The 17,121-nt window shown below is 42.7% G+C and overlaps 1 protein-coding gene across 1 annotated transcript in view; it reads left to right on the top strand.

Moving 5' to 3' along the window:
* Positions 1-17,121, top strand: part of CLCN3 (chloride voltage-gated channel 3) — a 112,895-nt gene that overhangs the window by 22,050 nt on the left and 73,724 nt on the right. Inside the window, 1 exon segment of the mRNA XM_030563203.1 lies at positions 13,170-13,346. Within this exon segment, the coding sequence (XP_030419063.1) occupies positions 13,186-13,346 (161 nt within the window). The 5' untranslated portion in view covers positions 13,170-13,185.

Below are 17,121 nucleotides of genomic sequence, written 5' to 3'. Positions count from 1 at the left end.
AACCCTGCTTCCCTCCAACCTTTATGATGGTGTTGAATATATGAAAAATTGTTTTTTAATGTATAAGGGAGGGTGTCGCACTCAGACGCTTGCTATGTGAAAGGGGTCACCAGTACAAAAGTCTGGGAACCTCTGGTATAGTTCAATTTTAAGAATGTTTGTCCATTTTTAATTGAGTTTGAATTTCCATCCAAATAGACCTTGACACAAATCAAGCACAATTGATCTGGTAAAAAGTTACACTATATAACTGCTTTACTAATGTGTAAACATATCATGTATCCTCCTGATTAGCAAAAACGCCCACCAACTAGTGAGAATAAACCTTTCTGTAGGAAAAGAACTAAAATCTTCAAATGCAAAACATGATTAAAATGGATTTAAATCAAGCTTTCCTGCTTGCTAATTTAAATCATGACTAAAACCAGTCAGCAGAGTCTGGAACATTTTGATAAATTAAATAATAAGAAGTCACCAGGACCAGATGGTTTTCACTCAAGAGTTCTGAAGGAATTCATATATGAAATTGCTTAACTACTAACTGTGGAACTGTCGCTTAAATCAGCTTCTTTACGAGGTGACTGGAGGATAGCTAGTATAACACTGATTTTTTTTTTAAAAGGCTCCTGAGGCAATCATGGCAGTTACAGTCCAGTAAGCCTAACTTCATTACTAACAGTTTTTGAAACTGTAGTAAAAAACAGAATTATCAGACATGTAAATGAACATGGTATGTTGGGGAAGAGTCCAGCAGGCTTTTGTTAAAGGAAAATCATGCTTCACCAATCTTTTAAAATTTTCTTTGAGGATGGGAAGAAGCATGTGGATGGGATGATCCAGTAGATATAGCATACTTGGGCTTTCAGAAAGTCTTCAACCAGGTCACAAAGTAAGCAGTCATGGGATGAGAGGGAAGATCGTTCATGGATCAATAACTGGTTAAAAGATAGAAAACAGAAGGTAAAAATAAATGGTCAGTTTTCACAGTGGAGAGTGGTATATAGCAGGGTCCCACAAGGGTCTGTACTGGGACCAATACTGTTCAACATATTCATAAATTATTTGGAAAAGAGAATAAACAGTGAGGTGGCAAAGTTTCCAGATGATACAAAATTACTCAATCTCGTTAAGTCCAAAGCTGACTGTGAAGAGAGAAAAAGGGATCTCACAAAACTGGGTGAATGGGCAACAAAATGGCAGATGAAATTCGGTGTCGATAAACATGAAGTGTAATGTACATTAGAAAACAAAATCCCAACTGTACATACAAAATGATGGGGTCTAAATTAGTTAACACTCAAGGAAGAGATTTGGGATTAATCATGGATAGTTCTCTGAAAATATCTGTGCAATGTGCAGCAGCAGTTAAAAAAGCCAACAATGTTAGGAACCATTAGGAAAGGGACAAGAAGATAGGAAATATTGTAATATCACTGTAGAAATTTATAGTATATTTACACCTTAAATACTGTGTGAAGTTCTGGTCACCCTGTTTCATAAAAGCTGAGTATGGAACAGCTTCATGTGAGAAGAGATTAAAAAGACTGGGACTGTTCAGGTCAGAAAAAAGATGACTAATGGGGATAAGATAGAGGTCTGTAAAATCATGAATGGTATGGAGAAAATTAATAAAGAAATGTGTTATGTGATGGTGTAAACTACAAGAACAGAGGTCACCCAATTAAATTTATAAGCAGCAGTTTTAAAACAAACATCAGGAAGTGCTTCACACAACACAGTCAACCTGTGGAATTTGTTACCAGTGGATGTCCTGAAAGCCAAAAGTATTACTGGGTTACAAAAAGAAATGGATAAGTTCATGGAAGGTAAGTCCATCAATGGTGATTAGCCAAGATAGTCAGGCACAAATCCCATCCCCATGCTGTGGGTGTCCCTAAACTTCTGACTACCAGAAGCTGGGACTTGATGATGGGATGAATCGCTCGATAATTGGACAAAAATTCAATTTAAATGAAAATAATCCATTTTATTTTTTAAGATCATGTATTTTATCCACGCTTGTCTTGGGCTACAATATCCTGTGTATCAGCCATGCTTATCCAACAGGTCTGACTGAGTTCAGATACTTGCCATTCTTCACTTCCAGCAGTATACCGTGATCAAACTGCCTTCTTATAACAACAGTATTGTTTGTTTAGCAGTAGGAACAAAGCATTTAGAGAATAAGGATTTAAAACAGTCTGCCTCCATGGCTCTCTTACCTGAAGGCTTACCGTGGTTTCATTGTAACCTCAGCAGGCCTGACTTCTTTAGAAACCCCCCTCGGACCTCCATGTCTGTCTAGTTCCCCCAACAACCCCCACGCTCTTGAGAGAGAGAGTTCCAGCCAGCCTTTTGTTCTTTTCCTTTCCATTCCATTTCCAATCAGGACTTTTTTCCGCCCTGATTCAAACCAGTTTTGCAGGATACCTACAGAGGAGGCAAAATCTTTGAAGTTAGTAGTTCCAGCATTGTCCCTTTAGCACTCAAGTATTTGCAGAGTGCTGACTATCTTGAGCCATTCTTTGCTTTATTCCTTCCTCTAGTGTCCTGTTGTATAACTCGCATAGTCATACAGAAAACATCCCTTAACCAGGCCATCATCAGTATTGGTAAATTAAATGTTCTAGGTGGTTGCACTAGTACAGGGAATGTCAAGATCATGTATTTGACAAGTAATGCCTGTTGAAGAATTTCAAGTAGAGCTGCTGAATAAACCGTATCAATTATGTTCAGGTGCATTCTAGGGGAAAATGGAGATTAAACAGTCTGTGAGAAATTGACTTGTGACAATGCACCCTCAAACAGAGCATATTTTAATATGACTAAATAATCAATGAGTATTCTTAGCTTTCAGTATGACATTGTCTTCAGTCCATATAATGGTAGAAGTGTATTTCCCCTAAATCAGTGTATTTTACGTTGTAAATCGTTGGGGGAAATGTGACAGCTTCATTGGTTCAGCAGGAGAAACTGAAAACAAACCATTAGTAATTCATAGTTCTTCCTGTAGAAGCACAACATTAAATTTCAGTAGCATAATGTATTGTATTTCAATTTAAATTGCACTTGAAAAATGACTGTATAATGGCATTGTGGGGTTCCATTTTTTTGTATGTGATGTCTATACTGAATTTGCTCTATGTGTAAGTCAAAAATTTTATGATTACCAGTCTTGGAAACTCCTCTTAAATCTGAAGGTCAGGTTGTACTTTATCTTTACTTGTGAAACATCACCAGTAGATTGTCTGCATTTGACCCTGACCATGCAGATTCTTACAAAAGGGCTTAGTTTTAAGCACACGAGTAGTCACACTGAGGGCATTAGGACTACTTATGTGCTTAAGGTTAAGCAACTGTGTAAGTCTTTGCAGGAGTAGGGCTTTAACAGTCTTGTTGACTTGCAAAAGGCAATAAATTCCACCTTACTGTCTGATATCGGCATTGACTCGGAAATGGATAATACATAAACATAAACGTAATTTACTGGCAACATATGCAGATATAGCACTGCATAAATACCTACTGAATAAGAGTGCCATTTTTATATAACCATTTTCACTATAACTGTGCTATACATTATTCCCCTGACTAAATTATAATTTGAAGCATTAAAACTAGAAAATGTACATTTTACTAGTATGGTATCCTAAAACTTTTAAGATGGGTGGTGGAGAAGTGGGGGAGTGGTCATTGTTGTGAATAGTAGGACTCTGAGGTAAGCATCTGGGTTCTTGTCTCTGCTCTGCCACTAACTCCATCAATAACTAGGGAGGATGTTAAACATTTTTAAATCAGTAGGACCTGAGTAACTTGTACACTAGAGTATTAAAAAAAACAAAACCGCAGAGAAGTTCTGTCAACTAGTGTTTATTTTTAACACATTTTGGAACACGGAGGAAATTCCAGAGGAGCTGGTGCAAAAAGTTAATTTCTCAGTATTTAAAAAGAGTAAATGGAATGACCTGGGTAACTGTAGGTCTCTTAGCCTGACATCAGTCCCACATAAAATAATGGGAAGGCTAATATGTGAATCTGTGACAAATTAAAGAATGGTAGCTTAATTAATGCCATTCAGCATGATTTAATGGATCATTAATAGATGTCAGACTTGATGTAGCTTTTTGATCAGGTCACAAGGTTAGTTATTCAATATAACTGGGACTTAATATACTTATTCCTGTATGGCATTCTAAAAAAAAAAAAAAAAAAAAGTGCTCTACAAAATCAGTGAAGTCCAATTGAATGAATTAGAACCAGGTTATCTGGTACAGCACAAGAAGTAACTGTCAATGGTGACTTGTCATCTGATGGGAGTATTTCTAATGGGATCCTATGGCAATCTATCTTGGCCCAATGCTGTTCGATATCTTTATCAGTGATTTGGAAAAATATAAAATCATTGTTGGAAAAATTTGCAGATAATACAAGTTGGTAGAGAAGTAAATAATGATGGGGGCAAGTTACTTTTACAGGCAATCTAGATCACCTGGTAAGGTGGGCTCATTTGAGCAACATGTATGACCTTGTATTTTACTCTAATAAAAACAAAAACAAAAAAAAAACAGGGAACAAAGAATGTAGGTGTAACTTATGAGACGGAAGGGAGTATCCTAGAATGCTGCACTGACACTGAAAAGGATTTAGGCGTCATGATAGTCACGTGAAAATGAGCTCCCAGTGCGATGCAGTAGCTAAGAGGGTTAATATAATCCTTGGCTGCGTAAGCAAGGGAATATTAACTAGGGGTAAGGTGGTGGTATTACTTCTCTATATATGATAAGATAGTTTCAGGAGTACCATAGCTGGTTCTGGTGTCCATACATCAAAAAGGATGTGGAAAAATTTGAATGGGTTCAGAACAGATACAGAAGAATGATATAAGGTCTGGAGAACATGCCATACAGTGAGACTTAAGAAGCTCAATCTATTTAGTTCATCCAAGAGAATGTTAACAAATAACTTGATCATGGTGTCCACATACCTCTGTGGGGAAGAGATTTCTGAAAATAGATGGTTCTTTAGTCTAAAAGAGAAATAGGCTTAATGAATAATTGGTGATAGGGTCTTCTGTCTGCAGACAAAGGTATGACAAAATCCAGTGGTTGGAAGTTGAAGCTAGACATTCAGAGTGGAAATAAGATGTAAACTTTAAAAAACAGAAATGCACAAGAGTAATACATTGTAGGGTGCATATTGACGCATGTGTTCATTCAAGGATCAACACCAAATTAGTCGTTCTCTCTTTGTGTAAAAGAGTTCCTTGTGTTAACTGGATCAATATTAAGCTAATATCACAACCTTGTTGTGTCTAATCTGCATGTTTAATTGCACTTACTCATTTTTTGCCATGCCACCCTTGACACTGTCATATGTAAGCATGTATAATTCAATGTTTGATCTTGGGGCATAAAAGAAGCAATGAAACATCTTGGCAACCAAAATCACTTGATATTAGAGTATGTGACATATTTTTTTCATTCTGATATTCATCATGAAAAGATAGAACAATAATATGGTTTTACTATGGAACAAGGCAAGTCTGATAGACACCAACAATAGTCTGTGGAGAGGAATTGTTTAACAGATTATATTCATTTGTAATAGTTTTAGTGTGTCCTTTTTTCCACTGAGACCATCTTTATACCTAAATAGAAACACTAGGTCTTTAGCTGGCATTTAGAATGTTATCTTGAGGTATCCAGAAGTTCCATGTAAAGATGGAAGTGTCTGAGGATGGTTGAAAACAGCTCTATTATAATTTTCTTCTATTATTTTCTTTTTTGCAGCTTCTCTTCTCGCTTTCTTGCCATTTTACTGTGAATTCTGCATGAATCCCAAAGTTTCCCAGTATGTGCCCTACCCCCCACGTGCATAAGCACCATATATATATATATATATATATATACACACACACACACACACACACACACACACACACACACTCTCTCTCTCTCTCTCTCTCTCTCTCTCTCACTCACACACACACACACACACACACACACAAAATTTTCCATGCTGTTTCAGTTTCACTAGCCTTCTAAACCCACTTCTCTTACACTGTGGAAGTGCCAATAAGCCATTATGCAGATATATTTTTATTTGCTAAGATAGTTTTGTATGCTGCCTTAACCTTTGGTGTACAAAAATATGCATCCTTCCTTTTGAGCAAAACCACTGAATGTAAAGCATGTCAAAGTATAGTTACTATAGTAATCTCTAATGGTGAGCTATGCTGTGTGCTAGTGTGACCTAGTAACATAGTTGGGACTAATGCACGTATGTATCATTCTTCTTAAAGTATTTGCACATGTCCATTCCAATGTAAGTGTGTGTGTGCCTGAGTGCAGCTGCTTGAATTGTTTCCCGTAGTGATATCTGTTGGGCTGGCTCCAGCACTCTCTGGTGCCACACACTCATACCACTGGTATAAAGGACCCTGCTGACCCAGTCCCCTTCAGTTGCTTCTTACCACCCATGATGGTTGCTGGAACTCTTATTATATGGAGATATACCTATCTCGTAGAGCTGGAAGGGACCTTGAAAGGTCATCGAGTCTAGTCCCCTGCCTTCACAGCAGGATCTAGTACTGTCCCTGATAGATTTTTTCCCCAGATCCCTAAAGGATTGAACTCTCAACCCTGGGTTTAGCAGGCCAATGCTCAAAACCACTGAGTTATCTTCCCCCCCCCACCCCCCCATTGCTCAGGCAATTTTCTCTGAGTGACTTTTCTACTTCTTTAGTCTAAATAGTTATTGTAGTTGCTAGTTTTTAATAGTTTTTGGGTGCCTTCACGTTTAGTTAGCAGAGTCATCCACATCCCGGTGCCGGGGCATGCCTCGGTTACCAGGCTCTGCACTTCTTGTGATAAGTCTATGCCTTTGAGTGACCTGCACTCAATTTGTCTCAAGTGCCTGGGAGAATCTCATAGGAAAGACCGTTGATATATCTGCAGGGACTTGAAACTCTACACCAAAAAGGACCAAGCAGCAAGACTGAAGGTCCTCCTCAAGCAGGCAGTCTTAAGACCTGCCTTGGAGCCACACTTGGACTCGGCATCAAGCACCTCAGCCGTAGTGTGAAGTGCTCCTCCCACAAGGTCGGGAATCCTAGCACCAATCTGCTTCTCCAGTGCCTAAGAAGCACCATAAACACTATGAGAAGAGCCGATCCCCGGTGCCCAAGGCAAGCAGACAGGGGGACCATGATAGAGCAAGACTTGTGCTGAGCCAGCAGCACTTTAGCATCAGATGTCAGCAACTCCAGTACGGCTGCAAGCGCTACTGATATCAGTACAGGAGCCACCTCCAGTGGGTCAACAGCGTACTGGCCAGTTTGCAATGCTGTCAACTCCAGAGGTGTTTGCAGCAGCCAGGGACCTTTTTTCCCTACCGGTACCAGCGTCCCCAGAGGGTCAGGACTTGGTACTGCAAGTGCCACTGAGCAGTACAGAGATGTCGCCTAGACTTTACTTTGTACCATTGCCACTGTCTAGAGAGAAACCTCCATTGGCAGCCTCCTCAAGATCTTCACCGCAACATCAACCACCAGCACCACCACATCAACCACCAGCACCGAAGAGAACGGCACTGCCTTGTACTCCACACCACAGCTCGTCCTTTTTCTTTGGACTCGGAAGTGGGATCTTACTCCTCTTCTCCTCCCCCTACCCCCAATCAACACAGCTACCTGTGCTGCTCCCTGGGCCATTCCTATTCAACTGCGGCCCCATGTACAGGGGTGCCTCCAAACTTTTGGCCTCTGGGTCCATGGGGATTGGCACCTATCGGATGGCTGTTTTGGAATCCTTGGGGGTGATCATATTCTGTTGCCTCAGAAAATAGGGCACACCTGGTACTGCATCAAGAGACCCCAGACTCTGGTACTGAACCCATCATCAAGCCTCAAGAGGAAACCCTGCAGGTCCTGGTGGACATTGAGGAAGTGGTGGAGGCTCCTCAGCCCATTATAGACTCCTCATCCTGCTCCCCAGATGAGGCAGTAGTACAGCAGCAGGGATATCCCGCCACAGGATGACCACAAGGCGTACCAGAACTTCTTGTGGCAGACCACCTCTGTTTACTCCCAGGTTTGAGGCTGTCAAGGAGAAACATACAGTCTCTTGGTGGCAGGTCCTGCTAGAGTAACAACCATTATGGACCCGGCCATGATCCTGTAGCAAATCCCTGCCTCCCTTTCTCCTTACAGCAAAGCATACAGAGCACAAGTACTTTGAACCAGCTAAAAGGTACAAATTCCTCTTTTCATACCCTCCCCTGAGATCCCTGCAAGTAGCAGCCGCCAGCAAAAGAGAGTGATGACAAGCAGGTCCTATGCCCAAGGTGAAAGATCCAAAGAAATTGGACCTGTTTGGTCAGAAAGCATACTCCACAGGGGGGCCTACACATCCTCCTAGTGAAGCAGCAAGCTTTGCTGGGCTGTTATGATTTTAATATGTGGGGGAGTGTTAAAATTTAAGGACCTTGTCCCCAGGATTCTAGACAGGAGTTATCATTCTTAATGGAAGAAGGGAAGACGGTGGCACAAGCCTCATTTTAGGCAGCTCTGGATGTCACTGATTCCATGGGCAGATCAATGGCCACAGCGGTAACTATACACAGGAGCTCATGGTTGCAGTCCTCTGGGCTCCCACGTGAGGTGCAATAAACTTTACAAAACCTTCCCTTTCAAGGGTCATTGCTCTTCTCTGAGCAAACTGCATGGTCTCAAGGACTCAAAGGAGACCTTGAAATTGCTGGGGCTGTATGCATTGGCAGTATTGAGGAAGCACTACAGGCCCCAACAGACTGGCCGCTACTTTGCCCAAACAGCCAAGCAAGATAAACAGGGGAAGAGCAGGGAGTTCAAATGTAGGCCCTCTCTACCATCCTCCTCGGCAGGACCTACGCAGACCAGCCCCAGACACTTGCAGACCTTAAAGCACTTATTTTGCAGAGACGCTCAAGGTTGATATTGCAATCTCCTCTACACTGAATCCAGTTAACCCATTGTTCTCAAACCACTTCTCCCACTTCCTTGAGGCCTTGACTTAGATTACTTCAGACTGCTGGATTCTCAGCACAGTAGGAGTTACACCATCCAATTTTTTTGTCTACCGCACCTTCCCAAGCCCCTCCCCTCCCCCTTGGACTTCTTCAGGGACCCTTTTCTTGAGCAACTGTAGGAACAAGAACCCCAATCCCTCTTTCACCTCCTGGGAGCTGAGGAGGAGGTTCCATTCCACCTAAGAGGAAAGGAGTTCTGTTCCTATTACTTCCAAATTATGAAAGCTGAGGGTGATCTCAGACCAATTTTAGACCTGCATCATCTCAACTGTCATCTCAAACACTTTAAGTTTCACATAGTCTCCTTGGCTTCTATCATTCCTGTGCTGCATTCATGGGATTGGTATGTCGCCCTCGATCTAAAAAACAGGTCGATTTTCTGAGACCAGACAATTCCTGAGATTTGTAGTGTGTCAAGGTCATAATCAGTTTGTGGTCCTTCCTTTGGTGCAGCTGTGAGGCCGAATGGTCTTCAACTAATGCATGGTAGGTGTGGCAGCCTTTCCCAGGAAAAAGGGAGTCCATGTATTCCTGTACTTCAACGACTGGCTGGTCAAGGGCCGATCCAGAGCTCAAGTGGAAGGCAACATCCCTCTCATCCAATTGACCGTTAGCATGTTAGGTCTACTGATAAATGACCAGAAATCCACCCTTATCCTGGTCCAAAGGACATAGTTCATTGGTGCAGTTCTTAACTCCATGTGAATTCTACTTCCAGGTGATGGCTTTTGGTTGATTACATCTCTTATATGGTCCCTCCAGGCTCATCCGATCACAACTGTATGAAGGAGTCTAAGCCTTCTGTGCCACATGGTGTTGTGGACAAACATAGTGCATCAAGCAGTGCCTGGCTGGCCATGGTATTCTCCTCCTCACATCATCATTTGGACTCAGTACTCAGGTCCTCAGCTTACTAATGTGGTGGCTGAACCACCGCATGGTATATGCAGGGGTACCCTTCTCAAGACCTCAACTCTCGATGTCTCTAGTACCTGAAGCAACAGCCCTCGGCTGGGGAGCCACCCTAGAATCCCTCAGGACTCAGGGCCTCTGGTCTCAAGAAAAACTTTCCCTCCATATCAACATAAGAGAGCTCTGCCTAGCCTGCCGGGTTTTCTACCCCACATTATGAGCAGGACTGTATCGATTTTCATAGATAATACAGTGGCCATGTTCTACATAAACAGGGCAGTGTGCATTCTTCCCCTCTGTGTCAAGAAGCAATCCGACTGTTGGAGCTCATTCCATCAGTCTAGAAGTGTCCTACTTTCTGGGAATGCAGAACCAGCTGGCATATCAGCTCAGCAGGTCTTTCTTCTCTCACCATGGGTAAAGTCACGTTTTAGTCACAGGTATTTTTAGTAAATGTCATGGACAGGTCACAGGCCATAAACAAAAATTCACGGCCTGGGACCTGTCCATCACTTTTAGTAAAAGTACTCAACCCCACTAAAACTTGGGCGGGGCACTCTGATGGAGGTGTCTGGGGCACTGTGGGTTCTGGGGGATGTGGCCCGGGACTCCTGCTTGTACTGGGGGAGGGGGATTGGCGGGGCTTCCTACCCAGCTCCGCATCTCTGCAGCTTCTAGGCGGTGGAGGCAGGGGCCAGGGCAGGGGCTCCCACCACAAGCGTTGGCTGCCGCAGCTAATAGGAGCAGCTGGGGCAGGGCCTGTGTGTGGCGTGGAGACGGCCCCTTGGCTTCTCCCCCACCTAGTAACTGCAGGGGGTCCATGCGAGCGGGAGCTTTCCACCCTGAGGTAAGCCTCTCCCCACACTCTCCAACCCCCTGCCTATTGCCCTGAGCCCCCTCCCCCACACCCAAACTGCTGCTGCTAGCTCAGGGGCTGCCTGGCTCAGGCAGCCCTGAGTCAGCACCAGCCGTTGCAAAAGTCACAGAGGTCACAGAATCCATGACCTCTGTGACTGACTCGCAGCCTTAACCATGTGTTATCGCTTCGAGCGAACATCCCAAGGGACATCCCCCAGTGATGTGGGACTCCCTTATATACCTGTTCGCTACCCGCAGCAACAGAAAACGCCATCAGTTCACTCTGTGAGGCCACAGCCCAGATCACAGACGCGTTCCTGTTGTCATGGACAAAGTACCTGTATTATGCATTTTATCCTACCCTGCTGATTCAGAAGGTTAAGATGAAAATCAAGCGGGACTAAGCATGGGTCATTCTCATATCCCCCAGGCAACACTGGTTCACTACTCTTAGAGCTTTCAGTGGCCGCCCCGCTACAGCTTCTGCTATGTCCAGACTTGATCTCCTGCGACAACAGTTGGCTGCTCCCCCCAAGTGTAGACCAGGGCTTAGTGGCCATCGCTTTGGCCAGAAGAGTCTCAAAGATCTGGACCTTCACATCAGAGCCTCCATATATGGTCATCTTCAGGAATAAAGTCCAGCTGTGTCCATACTTGTTGTTCCTCCCAAAGGTGGTTTCACAATTCCATTACAGTCAAGCAATCTTCCTGCTGGTATTCTGTGGTAAACCGCTCAGGCCTCCTCTGCTGCCTTCCCAGCACAAGTCCCTACTCAGGACAACTGCAGAGCAGCTACCTGGTCATCAGTGCACACATTCTCAACACACTGTGCCATCACCTAGCAGGCTAGAGAATGCCAGCTTCAGCTGCACATTCTTGCAGTCACCTTGTCCTTAAACTCTGAACCTACCTCCTGTACAACTGCTTGAGAGTCACCTATATTGGACTGGACATGTGCAAGCACGTGAAGAAAACATGGTTACTAATGTTTCTGTAATTTGTTCTTCGAGATGTGTTGCCATTTCAAAACCCACCATCTGCCCCCTCTTATCGGAGGCGGTCAGTAAGAAGAAACTGAAAGGGAGAGAGGTCAGCAGGACTCTTTGTACCAGTAGCATGAGTGCATGGCACCAAAGGGCGCTGGAGCCAACCCGATGGATATCACTAGGGGAAAGAATTCTGGCAACTGTGCTCGGGATTCATACACACCTACATTGGAACGAACATGTGTAACACATCTCAAAGAACAGTTACAGATAAGTTAGTAACTGTGTGTGTGTGTGTGTGTGTGTTTATATAGATATAGAAATAGAAGCAGGGAAGACCGTCATCAAGGTTCAGTGGCATTTTCCCTCCAGATAGGCCTATAGAAATGACTGGCTCACATCTTGACAAAATCAAAAGTACAGACTAATTAGCCTCCTCCCTGTGTGAATATGAAGTAAACACAAGCAAATCTTGTGTGTCCATCCCTCTTTTTCATAACCCATGTTGCCATATTATAGTCTGTGCAAAAAGGTGATCCATTGCAACTTGCAGACTCCTCCGTGCTAGCAAAGGGATAAACTTTGCAATCCTATTTGATTATGAATGTGTGGTTAAAAAATGAAGTTGTTGTTGTTTGACTTACATTACACTAGAACTAGTTCTTAATGTCTATTTTTGGTTTCCAACGTCTTAATAAAAGTCTTTCAGTAATTTACAACTTATTTTATCACTTAGCCCCATTTAAGTAAATTCAGACTTAATTCTTTTATGCACTACAGTTAAACGGATTTTTTAAAAATCACCTTTAAAACTTGCTTTATACTCTGAGCTCTGACTCAGGTAGGTATTACAGTAGACTATATAACATAGTTGGCCATACTGATCTGCCTTAGTGGCTAAGGAAGCTTACTTTTTCATTTACCTCCCAATCCTGAGTATATTAATATTGAGTATTGCTTATGCCATTGACCTTCCTTGTGCTTGTTTAGAGATGAATATTGGCTAGGCATCTGTCCAAAGGGAGCCTATTTGGATTATTATCATGTTTCTTCAGAGTGGAATAGTTACAGGAGAATTGAGATTGAAGTGGGAAGGGGGATGAGGGGGAATTAGCCATAAATAAGAAATTCTTCCTTGCTTAAGAGGTCCTACATTGTGAGTATTGTTATATCAATATTTAACTAATAAGTATTGAAATATAGTACTTAGACGTTGTTCCACATAGTATGATCTGAATTTTTATCAAATGAAGCTCAAGCGTATTTGCTTTATTTAGTATGAATTATCTGTTCTCTATTGTGTATCTTAAAAGCTGCTTCCTAACACAGTGTTCTTCCTTCTCGTAGGTTATAAAGCAGCTAAATGGAGTCTGAGCAGCTGTTCCGTAGGGGCTACTATCGAAATAGTTACAACAGCATAACCAGTGCAAGCAGCGATGAGGAACTTTTAGATGGAGCAGGTGTCATTATGGACTTTCAGACTTCTGAAGATGACTATTTGTTAGATGGTGATGCATCAGTTGGTAAGTTAGTAATTCTTACTTATGGCTTTTTGGTTTATAATCTTTCTTTCATTTGAGTCTAGAAAGGAACAGTTTTTGAAGCAGTAATGAAAATTTTCTAGATCTTGTCAGCAAATCTGTTCATGAACAGATGGCTTTAAAAAAAGTTACTGAAAAATGTATATTAGTGTCTACTAAGGTTTATCTTGCTAAGCAGCTATATTAGACTTACAGTGCTAACTTTTCTGATCTTGTGTCTTCTATCATTGCTTACAAAGCTGAAAAAAATCTTATTGTCAAGTTTCTCTTCTCTTTGGGAAGAGTCATAAAAGCCACCTTCTCTTTCCTTATCTGGCTCTTTGAGTGAGAAGGCTGCTAAGTTAGCTCTCATATCTGAACAGCAACTCATGAGAATAGTTTGCTTATTATCCTCTATAGTAGAATTAGACTGGGTGTAACTATTTTTCCTGCTGTTTATTGTAATCTGCTGCTTAGCACTATTCCCTTCCATATCAGAATAGAATGATGATTCTTCTGTAGTTGGTGACTGTACTACCAAGAATCCCGGGAAAAGTACATTGGCACTAAATGACTAAGTTAGAGCGACAAGGTGGGTGAAGCAATATCTTCTGTTGAACCAACTTCTGTTAGTGAAAGAGACAAGCTTTCAAGCTACACAGAGATCTTACTCAATTTAGAGCCAATATGCACTCTATGGTGGTGAATAACAAACACTGGCAAGGGGAAGAGATCCATCAGCAACAGAGTGTAAAAACCATGATTTGGTCAGTTCTACTGTTGCCTGACCCATTTGAGCAGCAACTTTGAAACTCACCAGTATCTTGTAAGTTTTATTGTGCTTCTACCTCTCTTTGTGGGCAGAAATGAGGAAACTCTTTTGTGTCTGTATCTACCCGAGTATCTCCAGCAACTGTCTGCTTGCCTCAGGTTTTAATCTGTAAAATGGGGATAGTAATATCTTTGTTGCTTGTAAGAGTCCCATCAGCAACAGCAGAGTGAACTGTAAATGTGAACTTTGCAATTTCTGTTCTGATTACTTTGGGACAGATGACATTTTCATCTTCCATCAGCTGGTACTCAAGAAAGCTATCGGCACAAGTAAAAGGGCACTGAAGTGATCCCACTCATCACTCTAGATGTGAGGTTTTCAGAAACATTAATGAATTCATCTTCACAACACTTATGTGGGGTAGGGAAGTATTATTGTCCTCATTTCGTGTTCTCCAACCCCTATTGCTTCCCTTTTCCTCTTCACCCTGGCTTTGTCCCTGTCGTTCTCTCTTGTTTTGTGGTCAGCCCTCCTCTGTATTCTAGTATGGTAGCTTCCTTCACCACCACACTTCCTGGGCACTAGCAGGCAGAGCACTGAGAGCATGGTTATCCGTTCCAATTCATGGCACCACAGTGGCCCTTGGCAGCCAGAGGAGCACTTGCAGGCAAAGTGCTGCTCAGCCTCTGCATCCTTAAGATGGAGTTTGCTCAGTACAGAAAAACCTTTTGAGAGTTTTGGTGTCACACTCTTTTTAAAATGTCTTTACTGATCAGCAGCAGTGATTTTTTTCAGAGGCTCATAAGTTGGCCAATTTGGGGCAGAATTTCATACGACAGAAAGGCAGCCCCTAGTAAAATTTCAGGTGCTCGCTCCAGTCCATCGAGAGGCAATAGTTTCTCAGTGAAGTGATTGGAAGAATTTTTTAATGTTTTTTTCCCCTAACATCGTTCTTCAAAATGATTTAACTGTTTTACTGGAAATTATTAAAAGAAATTTAGCCTGATGCAGACACCCATCATGGAAATTTCTGCCCAGATAGTTCGTTTGGAAAAGACCTAAGCAACTGAAAACAAAGGGCTTATAATGGAAAGTGTTAGGCCTTCGCTACACTCACACTTTATAGCGCTGCAACTGGGGTGTGAAAAAACACCCCCCTGAGCACTGCAAGATACAGCACTGTAAAGCGTCAGTGTAATCAGGGCAGCAGCGCTGGGAGCGCGGCTCCCAGCGCTGCACGCTACACCCGTAAGGGATGTGGTTTACATGGAGCGCTGGGAGAGCTCTCTTCCAGCGCTGCCGCTCTGACTACACTCACACTTCAAAGCGCTGCCGCGTCAGTGCTCCCGCAGCGCTGCTGGGGCAGCGCTTTGAAATTCCAAATGTAGCCATATCCTTAGATCATCTAGAGGTATTTTTATAAGGTTGCCTGTCTTATTAAAAGATAGATTGAAATGGGTCTACTCGTTTTTTACGATTACTGCATCTTAGTGTGGAGTATTTAGTTGTGTTGGAGGTTGCACTTTATTTGCAGGGTTTGTGTGTGAGAATTATGGTTTAAATGGGCTCCGAATCACATACTTAAATGTGAGGGTATGGCTACACTTACAGTTTTGCAGCGCTGGTAGTTACAGCTGTGTTCGTACAGCTGTGTAGGGGCAGCACTGCAGTGTGGCCACACTGACAGCTACCAGCGCTGCAGTGTGGCCACATTTGCAGCACTTGCAGCGCTGTTGGGAGTGGTGCATTGTGGGCAGCTATCCCAGCATTCAAGTGGCTGCAACGTGCTTTTCAAAAGAGGGGGGTGGGGTGGAATGTGACAGGGAGTGTGGAGGAGACAGACAGAATGGATTTTTGGAGTTGACACTGTTCTCGGCTCCCTGCCTTGCAAGTTCTAAGGACTGTGCCTACCTTCAATCATTTTAAAAGTTCTAACTCCCTTCCCCCACTCCTCTCTCATTCACTAAATGCAAATTATGTACTGCTAAATACCCGTCAGACCAGATCAGCACCTGCTGAACACGGACTTCCCCCTCCCCCCCCCGCCGTGTGAGCGTGCTGTTTCTCTCCTCAAGCAAACAGCTGTGAACATTCCAAAGTAATTCCCCTGCCTGCTTCAGCTTGCTCAGCAAACAGGAGCTGTGTTTGTTTTTAAATAAGCAGTTTGGCTGAACTCCGAGCTCTCCCTTTCTTCCAGTTTGTTGTGGACAGGAATACTGGGATACCTCCTTATACCCCGGAGGTCAATAAAAGCGCTGGTGGGCGTCCACACTTGCTGACCAGCGCTGGATCACCAGCGCTGGAATCCCTACACCGAGGCTCGACCGGGTATACAGCCAGCGCTGCAACCAGGGAGTTGCGGTGCTGGCCGTGCTTTGCAAGTGTGGCCACATCCTAAGTTGCAGCGCTGTAACCCCCTCACCAGCGCTGCAACTCTCTAGTGTAGCCAAGCCCTCATTTGTTTGTCTTTTTCACCTGTTAAGACAGAGAAGGATTTATTTTTTCTTCCATGGTTTGGTCTGATTAGAAGGGTTTTCACTTAAGGCACGCTGGATCAGTCATTAGTATAGCAGAATTTGACTATAAATTGGGCTAAAGAGCAGATGAGCATCTAATGTAACTGTGCTTCACAATAATTACCCAGAATGCGGGTTTATACACTCAAGTGTATCTGATATTCTTCTTCCTGGCAATGAGCTTTTTCTATCAATGACTTACCAAAACCTTAACTGCCAAAATCCTGGTCATTAGTATAATAGAACAAGAATTTCTATTATAATCATGTTTGATTAGAATTAGTAGTTTCTCGGGATATTTACACTTCTTATAACTAAAAAAATACTTTGTATAAACTACCAAAAAAGTTAAAATATAGATACCTTATGGTTTATTTACTGTAAATTGCTGTCGTTGACAGTCCTGGAGGATTTTTTATCAGAGTTGCAAAAACATGCTTATTAAATGTTTAAGTACACAGCAGAATATTTTGGAAACTAAATATGTATTT

This window comes from Gopherus evgoodei, chromosome 5 (genome assembly GCF_007399415.2).
Source record: "Gopherus evgoodei ecotype Sinaloan lineage chromosome 5, rGopEvg1_v1.p, whole genome shotgun sequence".
Lineage (NCBI taxonomy): Eukaryota > Metazoa > Chordata > Testudines > Testudinidae > Gopherus > Gopherus evgoodei.
The sequence above is the reverse complement of the archived record's forward strand: the minus strand, read 5'-3'. Positions and strand labels throughout refer to the sequence as shown.